At 58.2% G+C, this 23,870-nt stretch overlaps 2 protein-coding genes across 4 annotated transcripts in view; one reads left to right on the top strand and one right to left on the bottom strand.

The window, feature by feature from the left end:
• Positions 1-12,352, top strand: part of UVSSA (UV stimulated scaffold protein A) — a 31,201-nt gene extending 18,849 nt beyond the window's left edge. For all 3 annotated transcript variants that reach the window (XM_020914927.2, XM_070462452.1, XM_070462453.1), the window contains exons 12-14: positions 155-266; positions 2,576-2,750; positions 3,613-12,352. In XM_020914927.2, the coding sequence (XP_020770586.2) occupies positions 155-266; positions 2,576-2,750; positions 3,613-3,706 (381 nt within the window). In that variant the 3' untranslated portion in view covers positions 3,707-12,352. The remainder of the gene's footprint in view (positions 1-154; positions 267-2,575; positions 2,751-3,612) is intronic.
• Positions 12,353-17,061: 4,709 nt separating this feature from the next.
• On the bottom strand, positions 17,062-20,436 carry NKX1-1 (NK1 homeobox 1). The gene is made up of 2 exons (XM_070462409.1): positions 19,986-20,436; positions 17,062-17,924 (listed from the first exon to the last, which is right to left on the bottom strand). The coding sequence occupies exons 1-2, from the start codon at positions 20,434-20,436 to the stop codon at positions 17,062-17,064; spliced, it is 1,314 nt and encodes a 437-aa protein (XP_070318510.1).
• Positions 20,437-23,870: the final 3,434 nt, after the last annotated feature.

A 23,870-nucleotide genomic window follows, 5' to 3' on the forward strand; every position in this document is an offset into this window, starting at 1 on the left:
CCCTCCCAGCCCGGCTCCGTCCCGCTGCACCTGGGGGTCCCCGCCTTGTGGGGCATGTGTTGGGGCGGGGGGGTGTGGGCCGGCCCTCCTCAGAGCCATCGCTGGGGTGGCCGGCAGCCAGGCCTGCATCAGAATGGCTCTGTTCTCTGCGCAGTGCCCTTTCCACGGGAAGATCATCCCACGAGACGACGCAGGCCGGCCCCTCCATGCGGAGGACAGGGCCCGAGAGCAGAGGCAGCAGCTGCAGAAGCCAGCGGGGCGCCCAGGTGTGTCTGGGGGATGAGGGGCAGGCCTGGCGTGAGGACGCCCTCACCCAGCAGCCTCCAGACCAGCCCGTGGCACCTGCGGGGCTCAGTTGTCGTCTCCAGGACACAGCTCCTGTTGGGTGGCGTGGGTTCCCCTACTGCTGGAAACTGCCTTGTCACCCTCTGTTGGGGTTCTGGGTTTTTAAGCCTGTGTTTAAGCATGTGAGAACGAGGCGAGGAAAGTAAGAGGCTGAGCCCTGGGGCTGCCTGGAGGCTGCCAGTTCCCGTCTGCTTGCTCACCTGCTGCCTGGCCAGCATGCGCACACGGGGCTGTGGGTGCGTGTGGTGTGCAGTGTATGTGGACCGTGTGTGGTATGCGAGCAGAAGGCCAGGGTCCTGCCCGTGGCCCCAGGCAGTCCCCAGGCTGGGCCTCTGAGCATGGAGCGCTCTCTTGGGCACCTCCTCGGGGCCCCCGTTTTCTGGCCCATAGACCAGTTTCATGCAAAACGGACACGGGACTGGAGCCCTTGAGACGCTGTTCTGTGCCCTTCGCAGGGCTCTCCCCGTGCTGCAGGGAGCCGGTGCTCCGTGCTGGCGTGGGCCGTGCGCTGGCCGCTGCCTGGCTCCCAGAGGCCCCTGAGCCGCAAGCAGGGTGGGGACCCACAGAAGCGGCCTCCTGCCAGGGCAGCCCCGGGTACCCTCGGGGTGGGGTGGGGGCCTGACCTGTGTCAGTATCCCATGGTTTGTCAACCTGGGCTGAGGTCTGGAGGCCCCCACTTTTTTGACAAAGGCCACAGACTCAGGCCCAGAACCCCTCGAGGCGGAGGGTGGCCGTGTCCTCGGGGCGGTGCTGGCGGCCTGCAGGTCCCAGCCAGGCCGCGTGTCACTTTAGCAGGTCCTTCCTTCGTCACAAGAGATCGGTGTTGGATTTCAGCCTCACAGCAGGGTCAGCCCCTGGGCTCTGGGCCTGGAGGGCGGCAGGCAGGGCCTGACCTGTTAATCCATGGGCCACGGCCTTCCCTGGTGGCCCACACTCAGGAGCAAATTAAGTGCCTATTTTTTGTGTCAGCCCTGAAGAGTATCAGGTTCTGCAGCCCTCGGTGACTTGTTAACAACAGGTACCGGGCCGGGGCCACGGCCGGCGCTGGCCAGTCAGATGTGAAATAGCGTCTCTTTACTAACTGCAGTATCGATCCCGCCTCCCTCGCACACGGGCAATTTTCTTTTCCCTGGCGCTCACCTCGGTGACAATGCGTGCGGGGCTCCAGGGCCCGTCAGCACGCAGGACGGCCCGCTGCCGGCTCCTATTGATTTTCTTCAAAGGCTTTTAAATTGCTCCTTCATTTTCCTGAGATGCTCATTCCATCTCTACTGGGTGCCGGCGTTTTTCCGTTGTGTTTAAACAATTGCTCCATTCACTGGGTTCCTAAACTGTGACGCCTTCTCATTACTGGGAGATAAACTGTTTGGACAGTTTTCCTTAATCTTGGATTAATCGTTCCTGTATCTGGATTGTGCAGCCCCGTATCCCTTCACTTTAGAAATCAACTTGGGGAGGCCACGCCATCTCTGTATCTGGGCGCCTGGCTCTCCCCCACTGGACGCGTCCTGCTCACTGCCAGCCCCTTCGCCAGCTCCAGCTGCTCACCATCGGGGCCTGGGGTGTCTGGTACCCTTCTGCCAGCTGGGGCCAAGGTCCGTAGGTCTGGACACTGGCGGGGGCTGTGCTGGATAGACGCTGAATTTCAGGGACCTCCACACAGCCCTGCCCCTCCCCGCCCCCCGGGAGAGAAGCAAATTGAGGGGAGTGGACCTTGAGGCCTCTGCCTGCGGGTTGGGAGCTCCTCTCCCGGGTTTGGACTGTTAACGCTTTCCATCCTGGCAAGCGGGCACACGGATATGGCCCCTGGTGCAGCCAGGGCAGGTGAGGCCAGGCTGGGGCTGGGGGACGTTTGTTTCCCTTTGGACCACCTGCTCCTGCTGTCTTGAGGGGCCTGGGGGAGCTGACACCCTCCTCACCGGGCCTGGAGCCAAGTTAGCTTCAGGCCAAACAGGAGGCACGGTGGGCACTGCCCCCTTGGCCGTGGCTGGCCTATGCCCACCCTCTGGTAAGGGACAGGCCAAGGGCCCCGCTGGTGGCCGAGTAGGCCACAATCCACCTGGAGGCTGACGCAGCCACTTGCCTGTGGCCTTGTCCCCCGGCCGCCAGATTTGGTTGCCTTCCTGCCTCGGGGCTCCATGGGGACACCCCTCCTTAACCCCCCCCAGAGGGGTCGGGCCTTGGTGAGGTTGGTGTGGGTGTTTTCTGAAATCTCAGGGTCTGTCTACAGACTGGCAAGACCCCGAGTTCCTGAGGGACGTTGAGGCGGCCACCGGGGTGAATCTGGGCTCGTCCAGGCCTGGCGGGAAAGGCAAGGGCAAGCGGCGGAAGCACCCAGGCCTCACCGACCTCAAGCGGCAGGCTGACACGGCCCGCGCGCGCATTGCCAAGAAAGTGTTCGCCAAGTAAGTGCTCCTCACGGCGTCCCGTCCTCTGCCCTGTGTGCTGGGACGCAAGTGGAGGGGCTGCCTGCCCAGCACCTCACCGTCCGTCCCGCTGCTGTGGCAGCCAGAGGCACTGCCCACCGCTAGTGCCCGGGGAAGGCGCAGCTGCGCCCGCCGGGTCAGCACCCAGGTCTCGGGGTGGGGCCGTCCTCAGGCTGGACGCTGTGACAGTGCTCCAACTCGCTGCACTGGCCAGGGGATGTGCTCCCAGCGACCACCACATCTGGGGGGTGCAGAGGGTGGCTTCCTGAGTGCCCCACGGAGACCCTGCGTTGTGGGCACGGGAGTGGCTACGTCCAGGGCATCGTGACCCTGGGCTCTGGGCTCACGGCTGGTTCTCTGTGGCTTGGCCGGGGTGGAGGGCAGGGTGGCTGCTGACGCCGCGAGGAGTGTAGCCTGGGGCGTTCTCCCCGCGCCCCCAAAGTGGCTTCCTGTGGCAAGCTGTGTGGCCTGCAGCGTGCTCTGTGAGAGGCCACGCCGCCTCCCAGGCACAGGTGCCGCCTGTCACGGGAGCCGAGTGGGGCAGCAACGCACACACGGGCGGCATGTCTGCTCTGGGCGGGGGCTGCTGCCTCTGCCCACCTGGCTGCTGGGGGATTGTGCTCTCAAGGGCAAGATTGGGCTCTGGAGGCCGCCCTTGGGGCTCAAGGAGCAGTGGGAGATGTGCCAGGCCGGGCCAAGGCGGGCACCAGGGCGGGGGCTCCCACGCGGTCCCGAGTGCAGCAGCCACCCCAGCACCGAGGTCCCAATCCTGCCAGACTGCAGTTGGGGGCCTGGGGCCCTGCCGGCCTCCCTGGTCACATCTCGCTGTGCTTCCTCGCAGGGCAGCTGTGCAGAGGGTGGTCACCGCCATGAACCAGATGGACCGGAAGAAGCACGAGAAGTTTGCAAATCAGTTTAACTACGCCCTGAATTAGGGCCCACCCCATTCATGATCCCCTGTGGTCGTCAGCTCCTCTCTGGGTGCGGGCGGTAACAGCAGTCATCATCCAGTGTGTTTAATGCGAGGACTTGGTGCACACTGTAAATGTCCCTGAGGCGTGGACGTTCCTGCTGCGGGGACCTCGGCCAGCGCTTACGGGCCGCCTGCCTGGTCACGTGGGGTGAACCGGGCAGCCTGGCTCCCAGGCGGCGTCTTGTATGGCCTGTGCGCTTTGTGACGTGGTTCAGGGTTGCTCAACGTCCAGGACGAGTGCAGCCCCGCCCTGCCCCCAGCCTTCTCCCCTTCTCTTCTGGGTCTGCCTGTGGGACGTTTCCTGTGCCTGGAGTCACAGCCCCACACAGCCCTGGGTGTGGCTGCCTTCATGTGGCACAGCGTCCTCAAGGCCGTCCCCTCTGGTGCAGTCAGCGCATTGTCCTCTTACGTCCAGATGACACTCCGCTGTATGAACAGACCACGCTTACCCGTTCATCGTGGACATGTGGGTGGTTTGCACTTTGGGATTATTACAGATACAGTTAATGACCGTTTGTGTGCAAATTTTTGCATGGGCGTATATTTTCATTCCTTTTGGGTTTATGCCTAGAGATGAAATGGATGGGTTGTATAGTAACTGTGTTAAACTTTACTGATGAATTGCTGAAATGTTTTCCAAAGCAGCTGCACCATTTACATCCCTACCAGTGCATCTGGTGGGTGCTCATTTCTCCATGTTCATGCCACACTTGTTATCAGTCTTTTTAATTTTAGCCATCTTAGTGGGTGTGAAGTGGCATCTCATTGTGGTTTTGACTTGCATTTTCCTAATGATGAATGATGGTAAACATCTTGTTGTTCAGTCGCTAAGTCTTGCCCAACTCTGTGACCCCAAGGACTGCATTACGCCAGGCCTCCCTGTCTGTCACCAGCTCCTGGAGTTTGCTCAGACTTATGTCCATTGAGTCATGATGCCATCCAACCACCTATATTGAACATCTTTCCGTGTGCTTGTTGGTCATTGTTTATCTTCTTTGGAGAAACATCTAGATCCTTTGCCCATTTTCAGTTGAGTTGCTGTTTTGAGTTGTAAGAGCTCTTTGTGTATTCTGGATACTAGACCCTTATGGGATTTGTGATTATTTTCACCCATTCTATGTTTTCATTTTCTTACAGTGTTCTCTGAAACACAAAAACTATGAATTTTGATATCCTATATGTCTGTTATTCATTTTGTCACTTGTGCTTTTCACATCATAGTTAAGCAGCGGTTGTTTAATCCCAAGTCATGAATGTAATTCATGTTTTCTTCTAGGAGTTTTATGATCTTGCTCTTAAACTTAGGTCTTTGGTGTGCATCAACCATTTTGAGTTAATTTCTGTCTGTGCATCATTTGTGTGGATATCCAGTTGTGTCAGCATTATTTATCGAAAAGATTGTCCTTTCTCCCATGGAATTGTCTTGGCACCTTTATTGACTGTGAGTTGGCACTAAGTGTCTGGACTCACTTCTGGAGTCTCCCTGTCTTGGCACCTTTATTGGCTGTGAGCTGGCGCTAAGTGTCTGGACCCACTTCTGGAGTCTCCCTGTCTTGGCACCTTTATTGACTGTGGGCTGGCGCTAAGTGTCTGGACCCACTCCTGGAGTCTCCCTGTCTTGGCACCTTTATTGGCTGTGGGCTGGCACTAAGCGTCTGGACCCACTTCTGGAGTCTCCCTGTCTTGGCACCTTTATTGACTGTGGGCTGGCACTAAGCGTCTGGACCCACTCCTGGAGTCTCCCTGTCTTGGCACCTTTATTGACTGTGGGCTGGCACTAAGCGTCTGGACCCACTTCTGGAGTCTCCCTGTCTTGGCACCTTTATTGACTGTGGGCTGGCACTAAGCGTCTGGACCCACTTCTGGAGTCTCCCTGTCTTGGCACCTTTATTGACTGTGGGCTGGCACTAAGCGTCTGGACCCACTTCTGGAGTCTCCCTGTCTTGGCACCTTTGTTGACTGTGGGCTGGCACTAAGTGTCTGGACTCACTTCTGGAGTCTCCCTGTCTTGGCACCTTTGTTGACTGTGGGCTGGCACTAAGTGTCTGGACTCACTTCTGGAGTCTCCCTGTCTTGGCACCTTTGTTGACTGTGAGCTGGCACTAAGTGTCTGGACCCACTTCTGGAGTCTCCCTGTCTTGGCACCTTTGTTGACTGTGGGCTGGCACTAAGTGTCTGGACTCACTTCTGGAGTCTCCCTGTCTTGGCACCTTTGTTGACTGTGAGCTGGCACTAAGCGTCTGGACCCACTTCTGGAGTCTCCCTGTCTTGGCACCTTTGTTGACTGTGGGCTGGCACTAAGTGTCTGGACTCACTTCTGGAGTCTCCCTGTCTTGGCACCTTTGTTGACTGTGAGCTGGCACTAAGCATCTGGACTCACTTCTGGAGTCTCCCTTCTGTCCCTGAGGCTGTGCTGCTACTACAGAGTCTGCACTGATGCGCCTTGTGGGAAGGTCTGAGAGCCTCCAGCTTTGTTCTTTTTAAAAACATTGTTTTGGCCGTTCTGTGTCTTTTAGATTTCCATACAAATTTTAGGATGAGCTTGTCAATTTCTGCCAAAAAATAAAAAGGTGTCTGAGATTTTACGGATTGTGTTGACTCTTATGCGAGGATTTTTTTCAACGGTAAATACTTTGGGGTCCCACATGAGCTGTGGTTGGGTGAATCCTCGGAGGCAGAACCACAGATGCAGGGTGGGTAGGTACCCCCAACCCCTTTGATGTTAGAGGTCAAACGTAATGTCGTCTTAAATTTTAAACTTAGTGAACTTAGAGCATCTTTCCATATACTTAGGTCTTCTTTGTATTTTCACAGTTTTGTAGTTTTTCCTATACCAGGTGTTGCGTTTGTTAAATTTATTCTTAAACGTTTTATTCTGTTTGATGCCATTGTAAGTGTAGTTCTCTGAGTTTCATTTTCGGATTGTTTACTACTAATACCTAGATATTACAGCTGATCATTTTACATTGATCGTATGTCCTGAAAGTGCTCAGCTCACTTACTAGTTCTAATAGGGCTGTGTATGCGTGTGTAGATTCCTTAGGATTTTTTGTACACACTGTCAAGTCATCTGCAAGAGAAAGTTGTGTTTCTTCCTTCGCAGTTTGGATTCCTTTTATCTCTTTGTCTTGTCTAGTTGCTCTGGCTGGAGCCTCAGAGCAGAGCCAGAGAGAACTGGAGAGAAGAGACATCCTCTTCTCGTGCCTGGTCTGAGAAGAAGAGCTTTCAGTCTTTTTCCACAGAGTGTGACAGTAGCTGGGCTTTTTGTAGTTGCCGCATAGCAGGTTGAGGACGTTCCCCTATGTTCCTAGTTTGTTGAGTGTTTTGTCATGAAGGGAGTTGAGTTTTTGTCAAATGCACGTTCTGTATCTATTGAACTGATTGTGTGGTCTCTATCCTTTATTCTGCCGATATGGCAACTACATTCACTGATTGTCGTGTTGAAGCATCCTTGCGTTCATGGGATAAATCCCACATGGTCAGTTCAGTCGTTTGTGTGTTTCTAGAAATATGTAGGTTATACATACAGTTCATAGTATTCCTTTATAATCATTTATGTATCCATAAGGTTGATAGACTAGAGATCTGTTCAAGAAAACTGGAAATAGCAAAGGAACATTTCAGCCAGAGATGGGCACAGAAAAGGACAGAAACAGTAAAGACCTAATAGAAGCAGAAGAGACGGAAAGAACACACACAACTGTGCTAAAAAAGGTCTTAGTGACCTGGATAACCACGGTGGTGTGGTCACTCACCCAGAGACAGACGTTCTGGGCTGTGGAGTCAAGTGGGCCTTAGGAAGCGCTGCTGTCAGCAAAGCCAGGGGAGGTGATGGGATTCCAGCAGAACTATTTAAAATCCTAAGAGAGAATGCTGTCAAAGTGCTACCTGAACATGTCAGCAAACTTGAAAACCCAGCAGTGGCCACAGGACTGGAAAAGGTCAGTCCTCATCCCAGTTCCTAAGAAGGGCTGTGCTAAACAATGTTCAAACCACCAGACAGTCGCTCTCATCTCCCATGCTCATAAGCTAATGCTCAAATTCTTCATGCTAGGCTTCAGCATTACATGAACTGAGAACTTCAGATGTCCAGGCTGCGTTTAGAAAAGGCAGAGGAACCAGAGTTCAAATTGCCAACATTTGCTGGATCATACAGAAAGTAAAGGAGTTAAAAAAAAAAAAAAAATCTACCTCTGTTTCATTGATTACACCGAAGCCTTTGACAAAGTGGACCATAACAACTGTGGAAAAACTCTTAAAAGAGAGTAGCGGACCATCTTACCTGTCTCCTGAGAAACCCGTATGCCAGTCAAGAAGCTGTTGCTTAGAGCCTTGTATGGAACAACAGACTGGTTCAGGATTGAGAAAGGAGTAAACAGGGCTGTTGATTGTCACCCTGCTTAACTTCTATGCAGAGCACACCATGAGAAATGCCGGCTGGATGGAGCATAAGTTGGAATCAAGACTGCCAGGAGAAATATCAACAATCTCAGATATGCAGATGATACCACTCAAATGGCAGAAAGCAAAGAGGAACTAAAGAACCTCTTTGAAGGAGGAGAGTGAAAAAGCCAGCTTAAAACTAAACATTTCAAGAAAACTATGACCATGGCATCTGGTCCCATCACTTCATGGCAAATAGAAGGGGAAAAGGGGAAGCAGTGACAAACCTCTTGGGCTCTCAGATCACTGCAGCCATGAAATTAGAAGATGATTGCTTCTTGGTAGGAAAGCTATGACAAACCTAGACAATGTGTTAAAAAGCAAAGACATCACTTTGCTGACAAAGGTCCATATAGTCAAGGCTATGGTCAGGCTATGGTCTTTCCAGTAGTCATAGATCATTGTGAAAGCTGAACTATAAAGAAGGCAGAACGCTGAAGAATTTATGCTTTTGAACTGTGGTGCTAGAGAAGACTCTTGAGAGTCCCTTGGACAGCAAGGAGATCAAACCAGTCAATCTAAAGGAAATCAACCCTGAATACTCATTGGAAGGACTGATGCTGAAGTTCCAATACTTTGGCCACCTGATGCAAAGAGCTGACTCATTGGAAAAGACCCTGATGCTGGGAAAGATTTTGAGGGCAGGAGGAGAAGGGGATGACAGGATGAGATGGTTGGATGGCATCACCGATTCAATGGACATGAACTTGGGCAAACTCCAGGAGATGGTGAGGGACAGGGAAGCCTGGGTGCTGCAGTCCATGAGGTCGCCCAGAGTTGGACACGACTCGGTGATGAAACAGCAAAAACAAGGGTGATAGCAGTGTCGCTTCTGTCATTCCTGATTTTAGAAATGTGAGTCGTCTTCTATTTTCTTGGTTAGTCTAGCTAAAGAATTAATCAGTTTTGTTGATCTATTTGAAGTTGTCCTCTATTATTTTTCATTTTTTGCTTGGTTAATTTCCACTCTAACCTTTATTTCCTTGGGTTTTTTGCATTTATAATTCAGTTTTGTCATACTTTCTTCATTGGAAGTTTAGCTTATTGTTTTGAGGTTTACTTTTTAATGTAGATGTTTATGGGTATAAATTTTCATCTAAGCACTGATTTAGCTTCATCCTATACATTTTAGCATATTGTATATTCATGTTTATTTATTCTTATTTTCTAACTTCTCTTGTGATTTCTTCTTTTACTCGTTGTTTATTTAGGAGTTTGTTGCTTAATCTCCACATGCTTGTGAATTTCCCGTTTCCTCCTGTTACTTGATTTCTGATTTCATCGAGCACGTCCTGTGTGCTTTCATTCTTCAGGGTTTGAGGCTCGTGGTCTGTCCTGGAGAGTCTTAACATGCAGCCCAGTGTTCGGCGGGGTGGTGGGCGTCCTGTGGAGTCTGTAGGCTCCTGGAGAGTCTTCACACGCAGCCCGGTATTCGGCGGGGTGGTGGGCGTCCTGTGGAGTCCGTAGGTTCCTGGAGAGTCTTCACACGCAGCCCGGTGTTCGGCGGGGTGGTGGGCGTCCTGTGGAGTCCGTAGGTCTGGTTGGTGTCTGGTGCTGCTCAGGTTTCTTTTCGTGTTGATCTTTACCCCAGCTGTCAAATTCATTATTGAAAGTGGGGTATTGAAATCTCCCAACTATTAAAACTGTGTTTCTCCTTTTTCTGTCAGTTTCTGCTATATGTACTCTAGGGCTTTGTTGTTAAGTGCATATGTGTTTATATTTGGTATTTCTTCCTGAGGGATGGACCTTTTATCTTAGAGCATAACCTTCTCTGTCTCTAGTAACAACGTTTGCTTTAAAGTCTGTCTTGTACGATGTGAGTGTACCTTCTGTTGTTTGCATGACACATCCTTCTCCAGCCCTTTCCTTTCGTCGTCTCTGAATCTAAAGTCTTTCTTATGGATGGTATGTATTTGATCATGTTTCTTAGTCCGTTCTACCAATTCTGTTGTGGGGTGGAACATTTAATCTATTTACCTTTAATATAATTACTGATAAGGTAAGATTTATGTCTGCCATTTTTCTCTTTTTTTTTAACATGTCTTTTAAAACCTTACTCCCTCTGTTACTGATTTCTTGTGTGTTAAATAACTGTTTAATTCCCTTGTAATACTTTAATTCCCTTGTGCCTTTCATTATTTGTAGGTAATTTTTTCAGTGGTTGCATTGAGGATTACGATGAACAACCTAATACACTCTAGTTTGGATTAATGCCGGCTTGGTTTCAGTGGTTACAAAGCTGCTTCCTTAGAACTCTGTTTCTTTCCAGCTCCTTTCCATTGTTCTTACCGTACAAGTTGCATCTTACGGGTTGTCAGCCCATCAACATAGGTGTGTGATTATTGCTCTATGTAGTCACTCTTTAGCTCAGTAGGAAAGGAAAGGCTCATAGACATGTTTACACCATCTTATCGGCCCTGAGGCTGCCTTCACCCGCGCCCTCTGTGTCTCCTTGAGGATGTGAATCTGCCAACCGTGAACTATCTTTGTTGTTGTCTCTTTGGGGATGTCTTCATTTCTTCATTTTTGAGTAGTTTTGATGGGTATGGAATTCTTGGTGTAAGAGTTTTTTCTTTAAACATTTTGAATGTGTTATATCACTGCTTCCTAGGCTCCAGGGTTCCAAGCGAGAAGGCAGCTGTCAGTCTTTCAGAGAAAGAAGCCTCTACATACTGAGTTGGGTTTTCCTCTGCTTTCAAGATGCTCTGTCTTCACCGTCCTGCTGTTAACTACAGCCTGTCTAGTCAGGGGCTCATTGCCCATGTGCTGCTGGGGCTTTGCCGAGCTTCTTGCTTGTAGAGGTGGTTTCTCTTTAAACTTGGGAGGTTTTAGCCATTATTTCTCCAAAGATTCTTTCTGCCCTGCCCCTCTTTCCTCTTCAAGGACCCCCATCATGTGTGTACACTGGCCTCTCAGGCCTGTTTGTTTGGGGTTTTTTTTTTTTCATTCTTTTTTCTGTTTCTCAGACTGGACCTGTTGACCTATCTTCAAGGACCTAGATTCTTTGTTTTGCCAACTACAGTCTGGTGTTGAGTTGCTCTAGTGAGGTTTTCATTTTAATGATTGTACTTTTTCAGTCCAGAAAAAGTCTATTTTGTTTTCCTTAATTTTTTCTTGTTATTGATACTCTATTGGTAAAACATCATTCTTGTAATGTAATTCTTTAGACATGAACATATGGTAACTGACTTAAAGTATTTGTCTAGTAAGTTTAACATCTGGGCTTACTGCAGAATAGTGTCTGTTGACCACTTTCTCCCTCTGTGTGTGGACTCTACTTTCCTGGTTCTTCTTGTGTCTCTTTTTTAAGTAATGTGATGTGACAACTCTGGAAGATCCTCCCATCCCCCAAATTGTTGTTTTTGTTTGTTTAGTGTGTTTTCCTGGACCAGTTATGCAAATCTGCACCTGCTGTGCTTGGCCATGTGAGTCCTTGTCGGGCAGCTTCCTGATCAGCTCATTAGGTTTCCTCAAATGCTTTGATCCAATGAGTCTTGTAGTTTTGCCGACTAGCTGTGTGTGCATGTATGTGGGGTGTGTGCATGAGGGTGCATGCCTGTGTGCATGGGAGTGGGGGGTGTGCATGCACGTGCATTCATATGTGGGGTGAGTGCATGAGTGCATGTGAGTGTGCATGGGAATGTGGGGGTGCATTGCATGGATGGGTGTGCATGTGTGGGGTGGGTGTGCGTGAGTATGTGGGGGTAATTGTGCATGTGCATGTATGAGTGTGTGCGTGAGTGTGTATGCTGGGGGGGTGTGTGCATGTGTGTGGGAGTGTGTGTGGGTGTGTTGGGCATACCTTCAGTGTCCTACTAGCCAGATGCTGACCCTGACTTGGTTTTCCCTTTATGAGTGTTTTGATCTTTGCTCCACGAGAAAGTAGCTTATAGTTGTAGTTGATGTTTCTCTTAGGAGTGAGAGCAAGCAGTTTCCATATGTTAAAGCAGTCTTGTTTATCCTTTTCTGGGAATTGTATTCCATACCATTTGCTCATTTTTCTGTTAGTTTATTGGTTTCTTATTAAACTGTGGGAACTCTTTATTCAGTGAGAAAACAAGCTGTACATGATGAGTTGCAAATACATCTAATTTTATCTTCTGATTTTGCTTACATTGTTCTCTGCCATGTAGATTTTTTAAAATGTAGTTGAATTTAACCAGTCTTTCATGGCTTCTTCGTTTTATATTCCTGGGGCCATGGGGCTGCTGTGGGGTGTGGGGTGGTATGGTGCCGCCCCCTTGCCCAGTGCAGACTGACTGGCCAGCCAGGGAGTAGCAGAAGGGTGGCAGGAGAGAGGACTGGCAGGGCCGTCACAGCGGCCGGGAGTCAGCGGTCAGAGTTGGCTGCACAGAATGGAAAACTCCAGTGACAGAGCCTTGTGAACACCAGGGTTTAACCTGCTTAAGTCCTAAGGTGGTGCTCAGGTTGGTGAGGAAACTGCATGGAGCCATTGGGCTCCATGCCTTCCCAGCATCAGAGCACAAGGCCTGCATCCCCAAGACTGTCTCTTGGCCCACGGTGGCTGCTGGAGCTCCAGCCATCACTGGGTCTGCAGGAGAGTGGCTGTACCTCAGCCTCAGCCGTGTCCTGTGAGGAGCCTCCTCGGGAGTGCCTCCAGCAGCACACACTGCGCTTGTCAGCTTGGCCAGACCTAATCCCCTGGGAGTATCCAGCTGCCCAGAAAGCAGGAGAGGTGGTCTCTCTCCCAGGGATCAGCACCCAGCTACCATCAGCTGTGTCCTGGCAAGAAAGAGTGGTCACTACCTGGCAGGGGCTTCTCCAGAGGGGGCCACCACCCTGCTGTCTGGCGTGGGGTGGGATGGGCACCTGCAGCTGTCCTGTGCAAACTGTGCCCCCGAAGTGACAGTCCCTGCATTCCTGAGGATGGCCTGTCACTCTTCTGCCCACCCCCAGGTCGCCCACTTTGTCCAGCCTTGCCCTTCCCCATGGAAACAGCACACCCTCCAGAAAGCCGCAGGTGGCCAGGGACGGTCCCTCTGAGCCGAGTGACGTTTCAGTGGCCCAGGAGGGAGAGCCAGGGGCCACCCTGGGCAGGGGTGCTAAGTCACGCTGGCTGCCCAGGAGCAAGGGCACATGGTCACAAGTGGGGAACTGGGGGTGGGGTGGCAGGGGCACCAGCCACTGAAGGACGAGCTGCACCACTGGCGTGGGCAGGGCTGGGTGCCAGGAGAACCTCACTGCCAGAGGAGAGGGGCCCGTGGGGACGAGGACAGGAGCGCCTGGGCTGGGGCAGCGGTGTTGGGGGATCCTGGGCAGGGAGTGAGATGGGCCCCCCCCACCTCAGCAGGACAAGCGGGGGTGCTGGGACCCTGAGAAGGAAGGAGCGGGACAGGCCGCCTGCCCCGGCGGAAGGGCGGCCTGTGTGGACAGCCTGGAGCTTTGGCTCCAAAAGAAGGCCCTGCAGCAGGCAGCCAGAGGCAACGTGGGGCCGGGTGGAAACAGCGGGGGGATAGGAGGCAACAGCAGGATGGGCAGGGGGCACGAGCCTGCTGAGGGGGTGGGGTGGCGGGCACAGCGGGCCAGGGCAGGCTGCTGGAGCAGGTGGGCAGGGAGACTGGTGAGGCTGCTGGGTGCTCTGGGGGGGGGGGGGGGGGTCTGCTGGCAGTCCCCGTGCCCACACCCCTTCTTAGCACGCATGGCAGGTGGGGGGGGGGGGGGGGGGGCAGGTCTCACCAGCTAAGAAACTACATTTCCCAAACTCCCTTGGCAAGGAGTGATCAAGTGACCAAGTTCTGGCCAATGAGATCTGAGCAGCTGTTACAAGGGCTTCCGGAAAGCTCCCTAAAGGAAGTGGTCGCTCCCCTCTGTTTGCTGCCTAGAACGTGGGTGTGATGGCCTGAGCCTCACCCTCCATGTGAGTCTGTGAGGACGAGGCCCAGCCCAGCCGGGATGGGGCAGTGGGAGAGTTGGACAGAGCTGGTGCCCCAAGAACTCTGGGAAGGTGTCATAGCTGGTCCCCAAGAACTCTGGGAAAGTTCTCCAAGCTGGTCCCCCAAGAACTCTGGGGAGGTGTCAACAGCTGCCCAGGGCCGCCAGCGGCCAGCATTCCCTCACACAGGAGAAAGAAAGTCTCCTTCAGTTCCCATCCATTGAGCTTTTCTCTTTTACGCAACCAAAGCCATGTGCACTGGCCAGGGAGGGAGCGGGGCTGGGCTCAGCGGCCGGACAGGAGACAGGGGGGAGTGTAGGGAGGGGAGCCCCCAGGGGGGCTCTGGGAAGGGAGGGGCCGTGTCTTGCCTGTTCCTCCACAGGATGAACTGCGTGGGCACCATTCTAGGATTGGGGGCCGGTGCTCTCTGGGGCCAGGGCTGGTCCTGGGGGCTGGAGGAGGGCCTCCCCAGAGTGCACCCAGATCCTGGGCTGAGCCTCGCAGCACTCACAGCAAAGTGGGGGCCACAGGGGCATGGGGACAAGGTGCCAGCGGGGCCAGCACGCCCCTCTGCCTCCAGCTCAGGAACCCCAGAACAAGCCTCTCAGGGGTCAGGCTGGTGGGGACAGCTTGAGGGTCCCTGGGGAAGTGGTGTCTGCACCTCCAAGTTCCCTGGGTTCGTGGCAGATTCTGGTGACCTGTAGGAGAGGGAGCGAAAGAGCTGGAGGGGGGCGGGGAGCTGGGCCTGTGAGCACCTGCAGAAGCGGGCAAGGGCACCTGGGCTGGGCCAGGGCCCCCCAGCAAGCTCCACCTGTGCCAGGCCTGTTCTTCCCAGTGACGCCGCGCCTGCCCCCGGGGTGCGAGGAGGCTCAGACAGGCTGACATGGGTCCATCCCCACAAGGGCCCAGCACTGAAGGGAGACCTCAGGGGCCCAAGGGAGTGACAGGGAGCCCCCACTTCCACAGCAGGGCCTGCCCAGGTGCCCAGAGTGGCTGGGGCAGTCTGCCCAGGTGCCGTGGGACCAGATCGGGGCTAAGTCTGGGGGCCCCAAGAGGAGCGGAGTGTGAGAAGGGGCGGGATCACTTCCCTGCCTCACAGCTTCCAACCTCACCCCCGGCCCCCCCCCCCCCCCCGGGTCCTGAGCCAGGGCTGGTGATACTGCAGGGTCCAGAGGTGTGGCTGCCATGTGTCCGGGTGACCTTGTGAGTGTGGGTGAGAGGTCGGGTGGGGAGAGGCAGCCCAGAGCTGCTGCTCCTTGTGCGTGAAACTCCCTCCTCCTTCCTGCCCTCGGTTCCCCAAGGTGGTGGGAGTGGGGAAGGTGGGCAAGGGGTCCCGGGGGGGATGATGGACCCTGCCCCTCCTCGGCAATCCTGAGGGGGTGCCCAGCGCCGGAAGTGCAGCTCCATATCCCGGGACCCTGCTTGCGCTAAGCGCACAGGAACCCGGGAAGCTTGAGGCCAGGAGCCTTCGGGGGCCCCAATGTCCGCTGCCTGCGCCCTCGGGAAGCCAGACCTCGGCGGTGAGACTGGGGGCGCTCACACTCCCGCACCCGCCTGTCCTGAGATTCGGGCCTCCTGGCTGCCTGCAGGTTGGGCGGAGGATCCCAAGGGTGCTGACCGCCAGCCAGAAGGTTACTGCAGAATTTCTGCAGCACCGGCCCTGTGCAGGTGGGGAGCCCCGGGGTGGGGGGCGGTGCTGCGGGTGAGGAGGGAGGCCCGAGGCCAGGGTGGGGGCTGCAGCGCAGTGCGGGGCAGTTCAGCCACCCCATCCAACCCCCGCCCCTCCTCCACCCTCTGCCCACTAGAGACAGCAAGGCAACGCGGGGCACCCTCCTCCACCCCCACCGGCCGGGGGTGGCTGTCACCCCCTAGCCGCAGGGTCATCCTGTTCCACGACCCCAGCCTCAGCCCCGGCCCCGTGGTCGGTGACCAGCACGGGGAAGAGTCCCTCTGAGAACACGCGAGTTGCTCACGGAGTGGGATGTCCCCCCCACGGGCGCAGGGCTCGGCCATGGAGAGGGATGTGCCCCGCGGGCGCAGGGCTCGGCCATGGAGAGGGATGTCCCTCGCGGGCGCAGGGCTCGGCCATGGAGCAGCCGCGGGGCTGCGCAGGCATATGGCCCCACCACTCGTTGAACAGAGACCGTGGGAGGCCACCCTGAGTGCCGGCGGCGGGGACCCCCATCACTGCGCGGTAGCGCCCGCATGCCGGAGCCTCGGCTCTCAGAGCCACCTGCCTCCCCGCCCCGCGCTCCAGAAGCTGGCAAGAGGGGCTCGGTGCTGGGCTTCGGGCAAAGAGGCGCCGCAGCAGGGACCCCGCGGACTGGGCTCAGGCGCCTCCCAGGGAAGCAGCAGACGCCCCTGCCACCTCGGCAGGCCTGGTGCTCAGGGCTGGCGGGGCCAAGGCGCAGCGAGGCAGGAGCACCAGGCAGGGGCAGACCAAATCCCTGCCGCGGCACCACCAACCCCGGCACAGTCCCCGCGACTTTCCTCATCCCCAGGCGACCCCGCGGAAGGAGGGGAAGAGGAGGTCCGGAGGCTTGGGGGACTGAAGGAGTAGGGAAGGCAGGGGACCCGGTTCTCTGGGGCTGGAGGCTCCACGGCAAAGGTGCCCAAGCACATGGGGGCACAGGACGTTCCAGCCTGGCCACGGGAACCCGGGCCGGCGGGGAAACGGGGGCCCACGGCTCGCGCGGGATCCAGCACCCTGGGGCGCCTGGGGCGCGCCGAAGTCCCCACGGAAGGGCAGCTAGGAGCCTGAGGGACGCGGGCCTCCTTCGGTTTATTGATTGGGTAGAGTTCGGCAAAGTGCTTCCGAGCGGACCGAGCTTGGCCCCAACGCACGCGGACAGTCGTTTATAAATTTAAAACTCTTCTGTAGCAATCGGCTATATACAGAGTCAGCGACCGCGGCCTTACCAAAGAGCCAGCCCGCGGGCGCCCTCGGGTCCTACGGCCGCCCGGCCGTCCCGCGGCCGCGCTCAGAGGTGCGGCGCGTAGAAGGCTGGCGCGCCGTAGGTCTGCGAGCCCAGAACGAAGGGCGAGAGCACCGCCGGGCTCGACAGGAAGGGCAGCTGCGCGGCGCACACTAGACCGCCAGGGCCGTGCGCCGGGTACCCCGCCGGGCCGTGCATGGCGAGCGGCGCGCCCATGGGCGGCGACGGGCTGAGCGGGCTGAGGCCGCCGGGCAGCCCTGCGCCCGGCCCCGCGCCCGGGCCCGCGCCCCCGCCGCCGCCGGTCGGCGCGCTGGTGTCGGCACCCGGGTTCTGCTTCTTCCACTTGGTGCGGCGGTTCTGGAACCAGATCTTCACCTGCGTCTCGGTGAGGCTCAGCGATAGCGCCAGGTTGAGGCGCTCGCACACCGACAGGTAGCGCGTCGCTTTGAACTTGTTCTCCAGCGCCACGAGCTGCTCGTAGGTAAAGGCGGTGCGCGCGCGCCGCGGCTTCCCGGACTTGGAGTCGGAGCCCGTGCGCTTCCGCTTGGGCTTCGCGGCCGCCGCCGCCGCCGCACCCTGCGAGGCCGTCCCTGCGCCCCCAGGCGCCGCCGCCGCGGCGGCTCCCTGCGGGCCCGGGGCTCCGGGCGAGGTCCCGCGGGGACCCGGGGCCGCGGCCTCGTCGACGGCGCCTGAGGGTGCCTCGGCCTCTCCCTGGCAGCCCGACCCGCGGGCCCCGAGGCCGCCGCCGCCGCTGCCGCCTCCCCGCGCCTCCGCGCCGCGCGCCGCCTCGTCCTCATCCTCGTCGTCGTCGGGCGCCTCGTCACCGCTGTCCGCGCCCGGGCTGCGGCCGCCACCGCTGCTGTAGCCGTTGGCCTCCGTGTCGTCCGCCTTGCAGGGGTCGCCGGCGTCTGCGGGCCGGGCGGGGAGGGAGGACAGGACAGTTAGGACCGGCGCGCTCCCTTCCGCGCTCGTCCCCGCCGTCCCGCGCCCGTTTCCGTTTCTTCTCTGCCGCGTCCCCGGCCCCGGGCGCTCTTGTTTCCCTGCCCGCTCCCCTCCCTCCCTCCCTGCCTCCCGCGCCCCGCACCCCGCACCCCTCCTCTCCCGCGGCTCCTCTTCCCGCAGTCTCCCGGGTCCGCGCCTTTGCCCGAGCTGGGCGGACCGGACCGCCGGGTTTACGGCGGGGGGAAGGATCCCATCGATCCGCGGGGCAGATACAAACTTAATTAAACTCATTTTGTGTAATGTACAAACTAGTTAACGGCCATTTAATTTATTTCGGCGTATATTACCCTCCAATTACCGCAAGGCTCCGGGCCAGCCAATTACTGAGCGTTTAAGAGTGGGCCGGACCAGAGGCCTGGGGTGAGGTTGGAGCCTGCTGCTGGAGGCGATTTCGGGGGACCAAAAACGCTGCCCTGGATCCATCCGTACCTCGAGCCTTGGGGCCTAGAACTTGGCCCCTGGGCTGAGGCCCCAGCGGGCCTGGACTGGGCCTGACCGGGAAATCCCGGCCTGGGTGGGGGGGGGGGGGGGCGGTCCAGGGCGTCGCTGAGATCCCAGGGATGGAGTCCCCGCTTGGTCTGTCTGAGCAGCAGCCCCGGATCCTCCAGGCAGAGGCCCGCAAGGTGGCTGCAATCCGAATCTCAGAAATTTGAAGGACAGCGTCTGACCTGGTGGCGGCCTGGCTTGGGGCTGGGGAGTTTCTATGCAGCCCCGGCTCCCACAGGTGGTCGTACAACCAGGAAAGAAGCCAGGACGGGCCCCCAGCACTGTGTCACGCGGTGGGGCAACAGGCCCCGTGAGGACAGCACCGAGAACTGGAGAATAAAGGACAAATGCAGTCCTGGGAGACTCCTCCAGGGCGACCACAGAGGCTGCCCAGAGGCGGGCCTCCAGGCCCCCAGGTACCCCTCGCTGCAAGCAGAGACTGTGCCAAGATGAGCCCAAGAGTACTTTGCTCCTGTTCTGTCCAGGGCTGGACTGAGCAAGGGGGGGCCTGACCGCTCCCTCCCTGAACCGGAGAAACTGGGCCTTCTGACTGTTCCCCATTAGAGTGGAGGCTCCATGTGGAAACTCCCAGAACCTCGCCAGGTGGGAAGCCTGAAGGGTCCCCTCCAGTTCGCCCGGGTGTTAGTCCAGCTCTGAGGGTGCCCCAAACTGGAGACCCCTCTCCTGGAAAGGCCCCCCAGCCCTGCCCACCCTGCGCACCTCTCCCTGCCAGGCAGAGGGCCTGGGAAGTTGGCTGGAGGAAGGGCCAGGGGAGGGGGCACCGAAAGCAATCAGGAGCCGGTCGAATGCAATTCTCGATCAATAGCGGCCCCTAATAAGTGTAATAGGTTTTAATCGAGTAATTATCCGAATTTTGACCCTATAATTTAGATGTTCGGGGGGAGTTTGCAAGGTGCTTGAAAGAGATATGCATGCAGCCGTAATGGGATATCGACCGGGCCGGGGCTCGGGCTGCCCCATTAGCGGTTGCTTTCCGCCGCTAAGCACATTTCCCCTTAACTGTAATCGAAGGGATTTAATTGTTTTTCCAGAGATAACCAGCGTTTTGTCACAATTAGTCTGATTTGTCCCCCCAAAAAATGAGAAAGAAAGAAAAAAAAAAGGAAAAAAATGAATGGAGGGTGGGGGCCTTGGGAGGCTGCGGCGGGAGTGGGGAGGTCACGGCGTGCGAGCCCGCCATGCTCAGGGCGCGCAGTAGCCAAACCTGCGCCAGCCGCGCGGCCCGCAGCCCTGCGCCCGGCCCGGGGAGCCATCTGGAAGGCACCGGGCGGTGCGGGCCGGGAGTCCGGGTCGGACGCAGGCGGCGGGCGGGCTGGTGCGGGCCCCGCGCGCTGCGAACTTTCCCACAGAGCCCTGGCGCCGGGCCGGCCAGGTTCGCCGAGGGGTCCCAGGAGCGCGAACGCGTAGCCGCGGCCCGTGGCCCTGCCCTGGAGACCCGGCGCCGGCCCTGTCCTACTCACGCGGCGGCTCAGCTCCGGTCCCGGCTCCAGCTCCGGCGGCGACGAGGGCGCGGCGCTCCAGCTCCTCCGAGCGCGGCGGGCGTCCCGGGGCTGCAGGGGCCGGGGCGCACGGGGCGCAGGCAGCGGGCGCCACGGGGCCCAGCAGCACACAGCGGCGTCTTCTGCTGTTGAACTTGTTGGGGTCCAGTATGTCCAGCACCGAGAAGGAGGTGGGGCGCGGCGGCGGGCCGGGCCGGGCCGCGCCAGCCCCCTCGGGCGCCGCGGGCACCGTGTCGCTGGCGGCTAGCGGCGGGGCTCCGGCTCGCGGGAAGGCAGGCAGTTCCGCGCGCCCGTCCATGGCGTCCCGGGCGGCGGCGGGCGCGGGCGGTGCGGGCCCTGGGCCTGGCGCGGGCGGCGGCGGCGGCGGCAGCGCGGGGCCGTCCCCGGGAGCTGCCGGGCCGCTCGCGCTCATGCCGGCCTCCCGCCGCGTCGGCCGCTCGGGCCCCTCCGGCTACTGGGCTCCCATCCCCGGCGGCCTGGGCGCCGCCGCTCGGTCCTGCGCCGGCGGCCGCGGCTCGGCTCGCGCCCCGAGCCGGCCCGCGCTCGGCCGGTGCTGCCGTCGCCGCCTCCGCCGCCGCCTCAGGCGCCCGCCGCGCCGGGCCGGCTCCTTTATGGCGGCCCCGCCGGCGGCGCCCACGCGCCCACTCGCCGCACACACGTGCGCCCGCCGGCGGCCACGGGCTCCGCCGCCCTCGTTAGCGCGCGCGCCTAATTGGCTGCGAACGGTCCCGGGAGGAGGAGGCGGGCCCCTCGCGGGACACACGGACGGCACCCCGGGCCCGACCGACAGACGCGCAGCCCGGGGACAAGTGCGGTGCGCGAGAGGCTGTCGCGGTTGGCTTCGTTTCGCTTCCGCTCGTCCGGAAACGCCGCCGGCCCCCCGGGCTTGGGGCGGGGGAAGGCAGCCCCCTTAAATAATTGCGGGGGCTCCGGGGCGCGCCCGGCGAGTTGGCTGGGGCATCCCAGCGGCTCGCGAGGCTGCCGCGCCCCTCGGCGGCTGGGCGAGCCGTGCGGTCCCCGCGGGCCGATCCCCGGGATCTTGGCCGCGTCGTCAGCCCTCTCCCGGGCGTTTCGCGGGCCTCGGTCCCGCCTCCCTCGTCCCTCTGCTCTCGAGTTTCTCGGTCTCGCTCGCTTAGCGACTCGGGCCGGCGTCCCCTCACGCCCCCGCCCCCTCCGTGCCGTCAAATTCGGGCCTGGCCTTGTGTCCGCGCCGGGGGCGGGGCCGACGGCCCTGGGGGTCGCTCATCAGAAGTGGAATCGAATGCGGGGACGGCTGGCTGGGCCTCCCGTCCCCGCCCCAAAACAGGGGCCGAAAAACTCGTGCCCAGGGCAGGAGGCTTACACAAAAATCGATAGCCTCCTGGAAGGGGAAACAGCACCGCAAACTCCCCTCCCCGCTCCCGGAGAAGTCCTTCGGTCCGGGCGTTACGTGTGCGTTTGTCCACACCGCGAGGTGCGCGCCGCCCGGCCCTGCGGCCCTCGGGGGGCCGGCCCGCGTCCGAGGGCGGGCCGCCGCTCTCTCCTCCCGGCGCCCGCCGATGAGCACACCGGCCGCCGCGGGACCCAGGTGGGAGCCGGCGGTGGGAGCGCGCGTGCGGGGTTCTCAGGGTGTGCGCTGTTGGTGGCGGGGTGTGCGCGCGGGCGTGTGCACGAGCGGTGTGCGCCGCCCCTCACTGCGGTCCCCGGAGCCTGCTCTGCACACAAGGACGGGTCCTTTGCAATTACCGCGGGCAATGATCCTTTGGAAGCAGAAATTAAAAGTTGGGAGAAATAATGGGGGACCGATTGGCTGTAATTTGGGCCAAGCTCGGACAGGCTGATCCTCAGGGAGGTGGGGGCGGGGTGGGGAGATGGGGAGGCCAGACGTCCCCTCCCCCAGCCCTTCCCCTCCCCCGCGTGCTGGTCCGTCCGGAGATTCTAATCAGACCCACAACACTGTGTCCTTCCTTGCCAGGACTTGATTATTCTTTATCTTTAAATTATAAATCACCTCTGGGGGAAGGAGGGTGGATAATCTCTCATCACAGAGAGGTAATTATCTCCTTCCCACCCCCACCTTCCTGGAGGGACTCTTAGGTTCTCTCCACCCCTCCCCCAGCAAAGTTTGAACATAGATGCACACACCCATTCACATGCACTCACACACTTGTTTACCAGCACACACCACACACAGGCACAAATTCATTCAAGAGCACACAGGCACGAAAACGCAGTCACATCCCTGCAGCCAGCCTCACCCCTGCCTGCCGGCTCCAAGCTGGCCTTGGTGCCCCTCCACTCTCTCCATGAGAAGGGGCACACGGTGCCTGCTCCCTGAGCTACTGCTTAGAGCCCACCCCACCCCCAGGCACAGCTGCTGGGCAGTCCTGGGCACCAAGGGCCAAAGCCCTTGGACTGGGGGCCTGACCTGGTTCTGGGTGGCTGAGGCTCAGTGTGAGGCAAGCCCCTCCAGGGCACGCTCACACACCAGGCCTGGCCCCACCGCAGGTCACCAGGCAAGGAACACACACCACAGTCAAGACCCCCACCCTTTGCTGGGTGGGCAGAGGGCGGTGCGGGCAGGAGCCTGCGCTCACTCTGGTTACACACTCATGTGAGGAAGAGAGATATGAGCTCTCTTGGTACAACTTTCATTCCACACGAGCACACACACACATGAAATGATGGCCTGTATAATGTAGATGTAGTGTAATGTATGGTGATTATCACTAAAGCACAGTAAACAGAACACAGTATATCACATGTGATATGTAATAAGCGTGATGGAATACTATACCAGAACAGACAAGCACGCGTGCTCCTCTCCAAAGCACATGGGCACACTCAGCGCAGCAAAGCGCTCTTGCCCTGAGAGGTGCGGGCTGGTCCAGGCCGAGGGCCACTCGGATGAATGGCATGGATGGAAGCCCTCTGCCTGTCCCAGAGCGTGGAGATCCTTCCCGCCCCTTCTTCCCTGCCTGCAGCGTTCTGCTGGGAGCTTCGGCAGGCAGGCAGGGAAAGGATCTTGAAGTCTGCAGCATGCAGCCCAGAGCAGTGTGGGGCGATGGTGTGTGGGGGTCCTCCAGAGTACATGGGGGACCCCAGGCTGCTTCCCCATGGGAAGCTGTGTGTGGACAGGGCTGGGGAGATGGTCGCGTCCTCTCCAGCCCCACCCCTCCCCCATCTCTAAGGAACAGCCGTGGTCATGGAGATACGCAGTACCCCCTCCTCTACCAGACCTGGAGACGGCCTCCCATCTCCCCAACTTCAGCTCAGAGCGTCTGGGGCTATAAAGACGTCCTTTTGCTTCTAATCACAATTGATTGTCAATTAGAACCTCATTTGTGCAATCTTTGCCCATCTGCCATATCGGGTTATCTCCAAGCCACCAGCTTCACTTGCAGGGGCCCCAGGTGGGCAATGACAGGTGAAATCAGGGCTTGACGTGGGGACGGCTCCACCTGCCTGGTGGACAGGAAACCCCCCTCATTACTAAGCCCCACACTCTGCACATCTGTCAGGACCAGAGGGGGTCACTGGTGGGTTGGGAGGGGGAGTGTCAAGGCTGGAACCAACATGGACAAAGTTAGAAATCTGGGGAGAGACTGGTGATAAAAGGCCTTCGAAGTGTGGATGAGGGCTGAGATTATGTGGAAGAGAGAGGGGAGGGGGGTGCCTGAGGGAGCTGGGGGAGCGCTGAGCTCTCAGTCCTTTCACCAGCATCCTCGTGTTTGGCCAGCTTGGAGGCATCAGCAGGAGGAGCAGCCCCCCATCCCTGCCACTATCTCTTCATGCGTTTGTGAGCCCCCTCCTCAATTTTTCATCTGTGAATTGTGGGAGTTGGATTCCATGTGACCTCTAAGGTCC

This window comes from Odocoileus virginianus, unplaced genomic scaffold, assembly GCF_023699985.2.
Source record: "Odocoileus virginianus isolate 20LAN1187 ecotype Illinois unplaced genomic scaffold, Ovbor_1.2 Unplaced_Scaffold_5, whole genome shotgun sequence".
Taxonomy (NCBI): domain Eukaryota; kingdom Metazoa; phylum Chordata; class Mammalia; order Artiodactyla; family Cervidae; genus Odocoileus; species Odocoileus virginianus.

What these genes read in the sequence shown, in the direction of transcription:
- NKX1-1 (XM_070462409.1), bottom strand. Translation starts at nt 20,436, where the DNA reads ATGAGCGCGAGCGGCCCGGCAGCTCCCGGGGACGGCCCCGCGCTGCCG. An exon ending in GACCGGAGCTGAGCCGCCGC is followed by an intron (nt 17,925 to 19,985) that starts GTGAGTAGGACA and finishes CCCGGCCCGCAG; the next exon opens with ACGCCGGCGACCCCTGCAAG.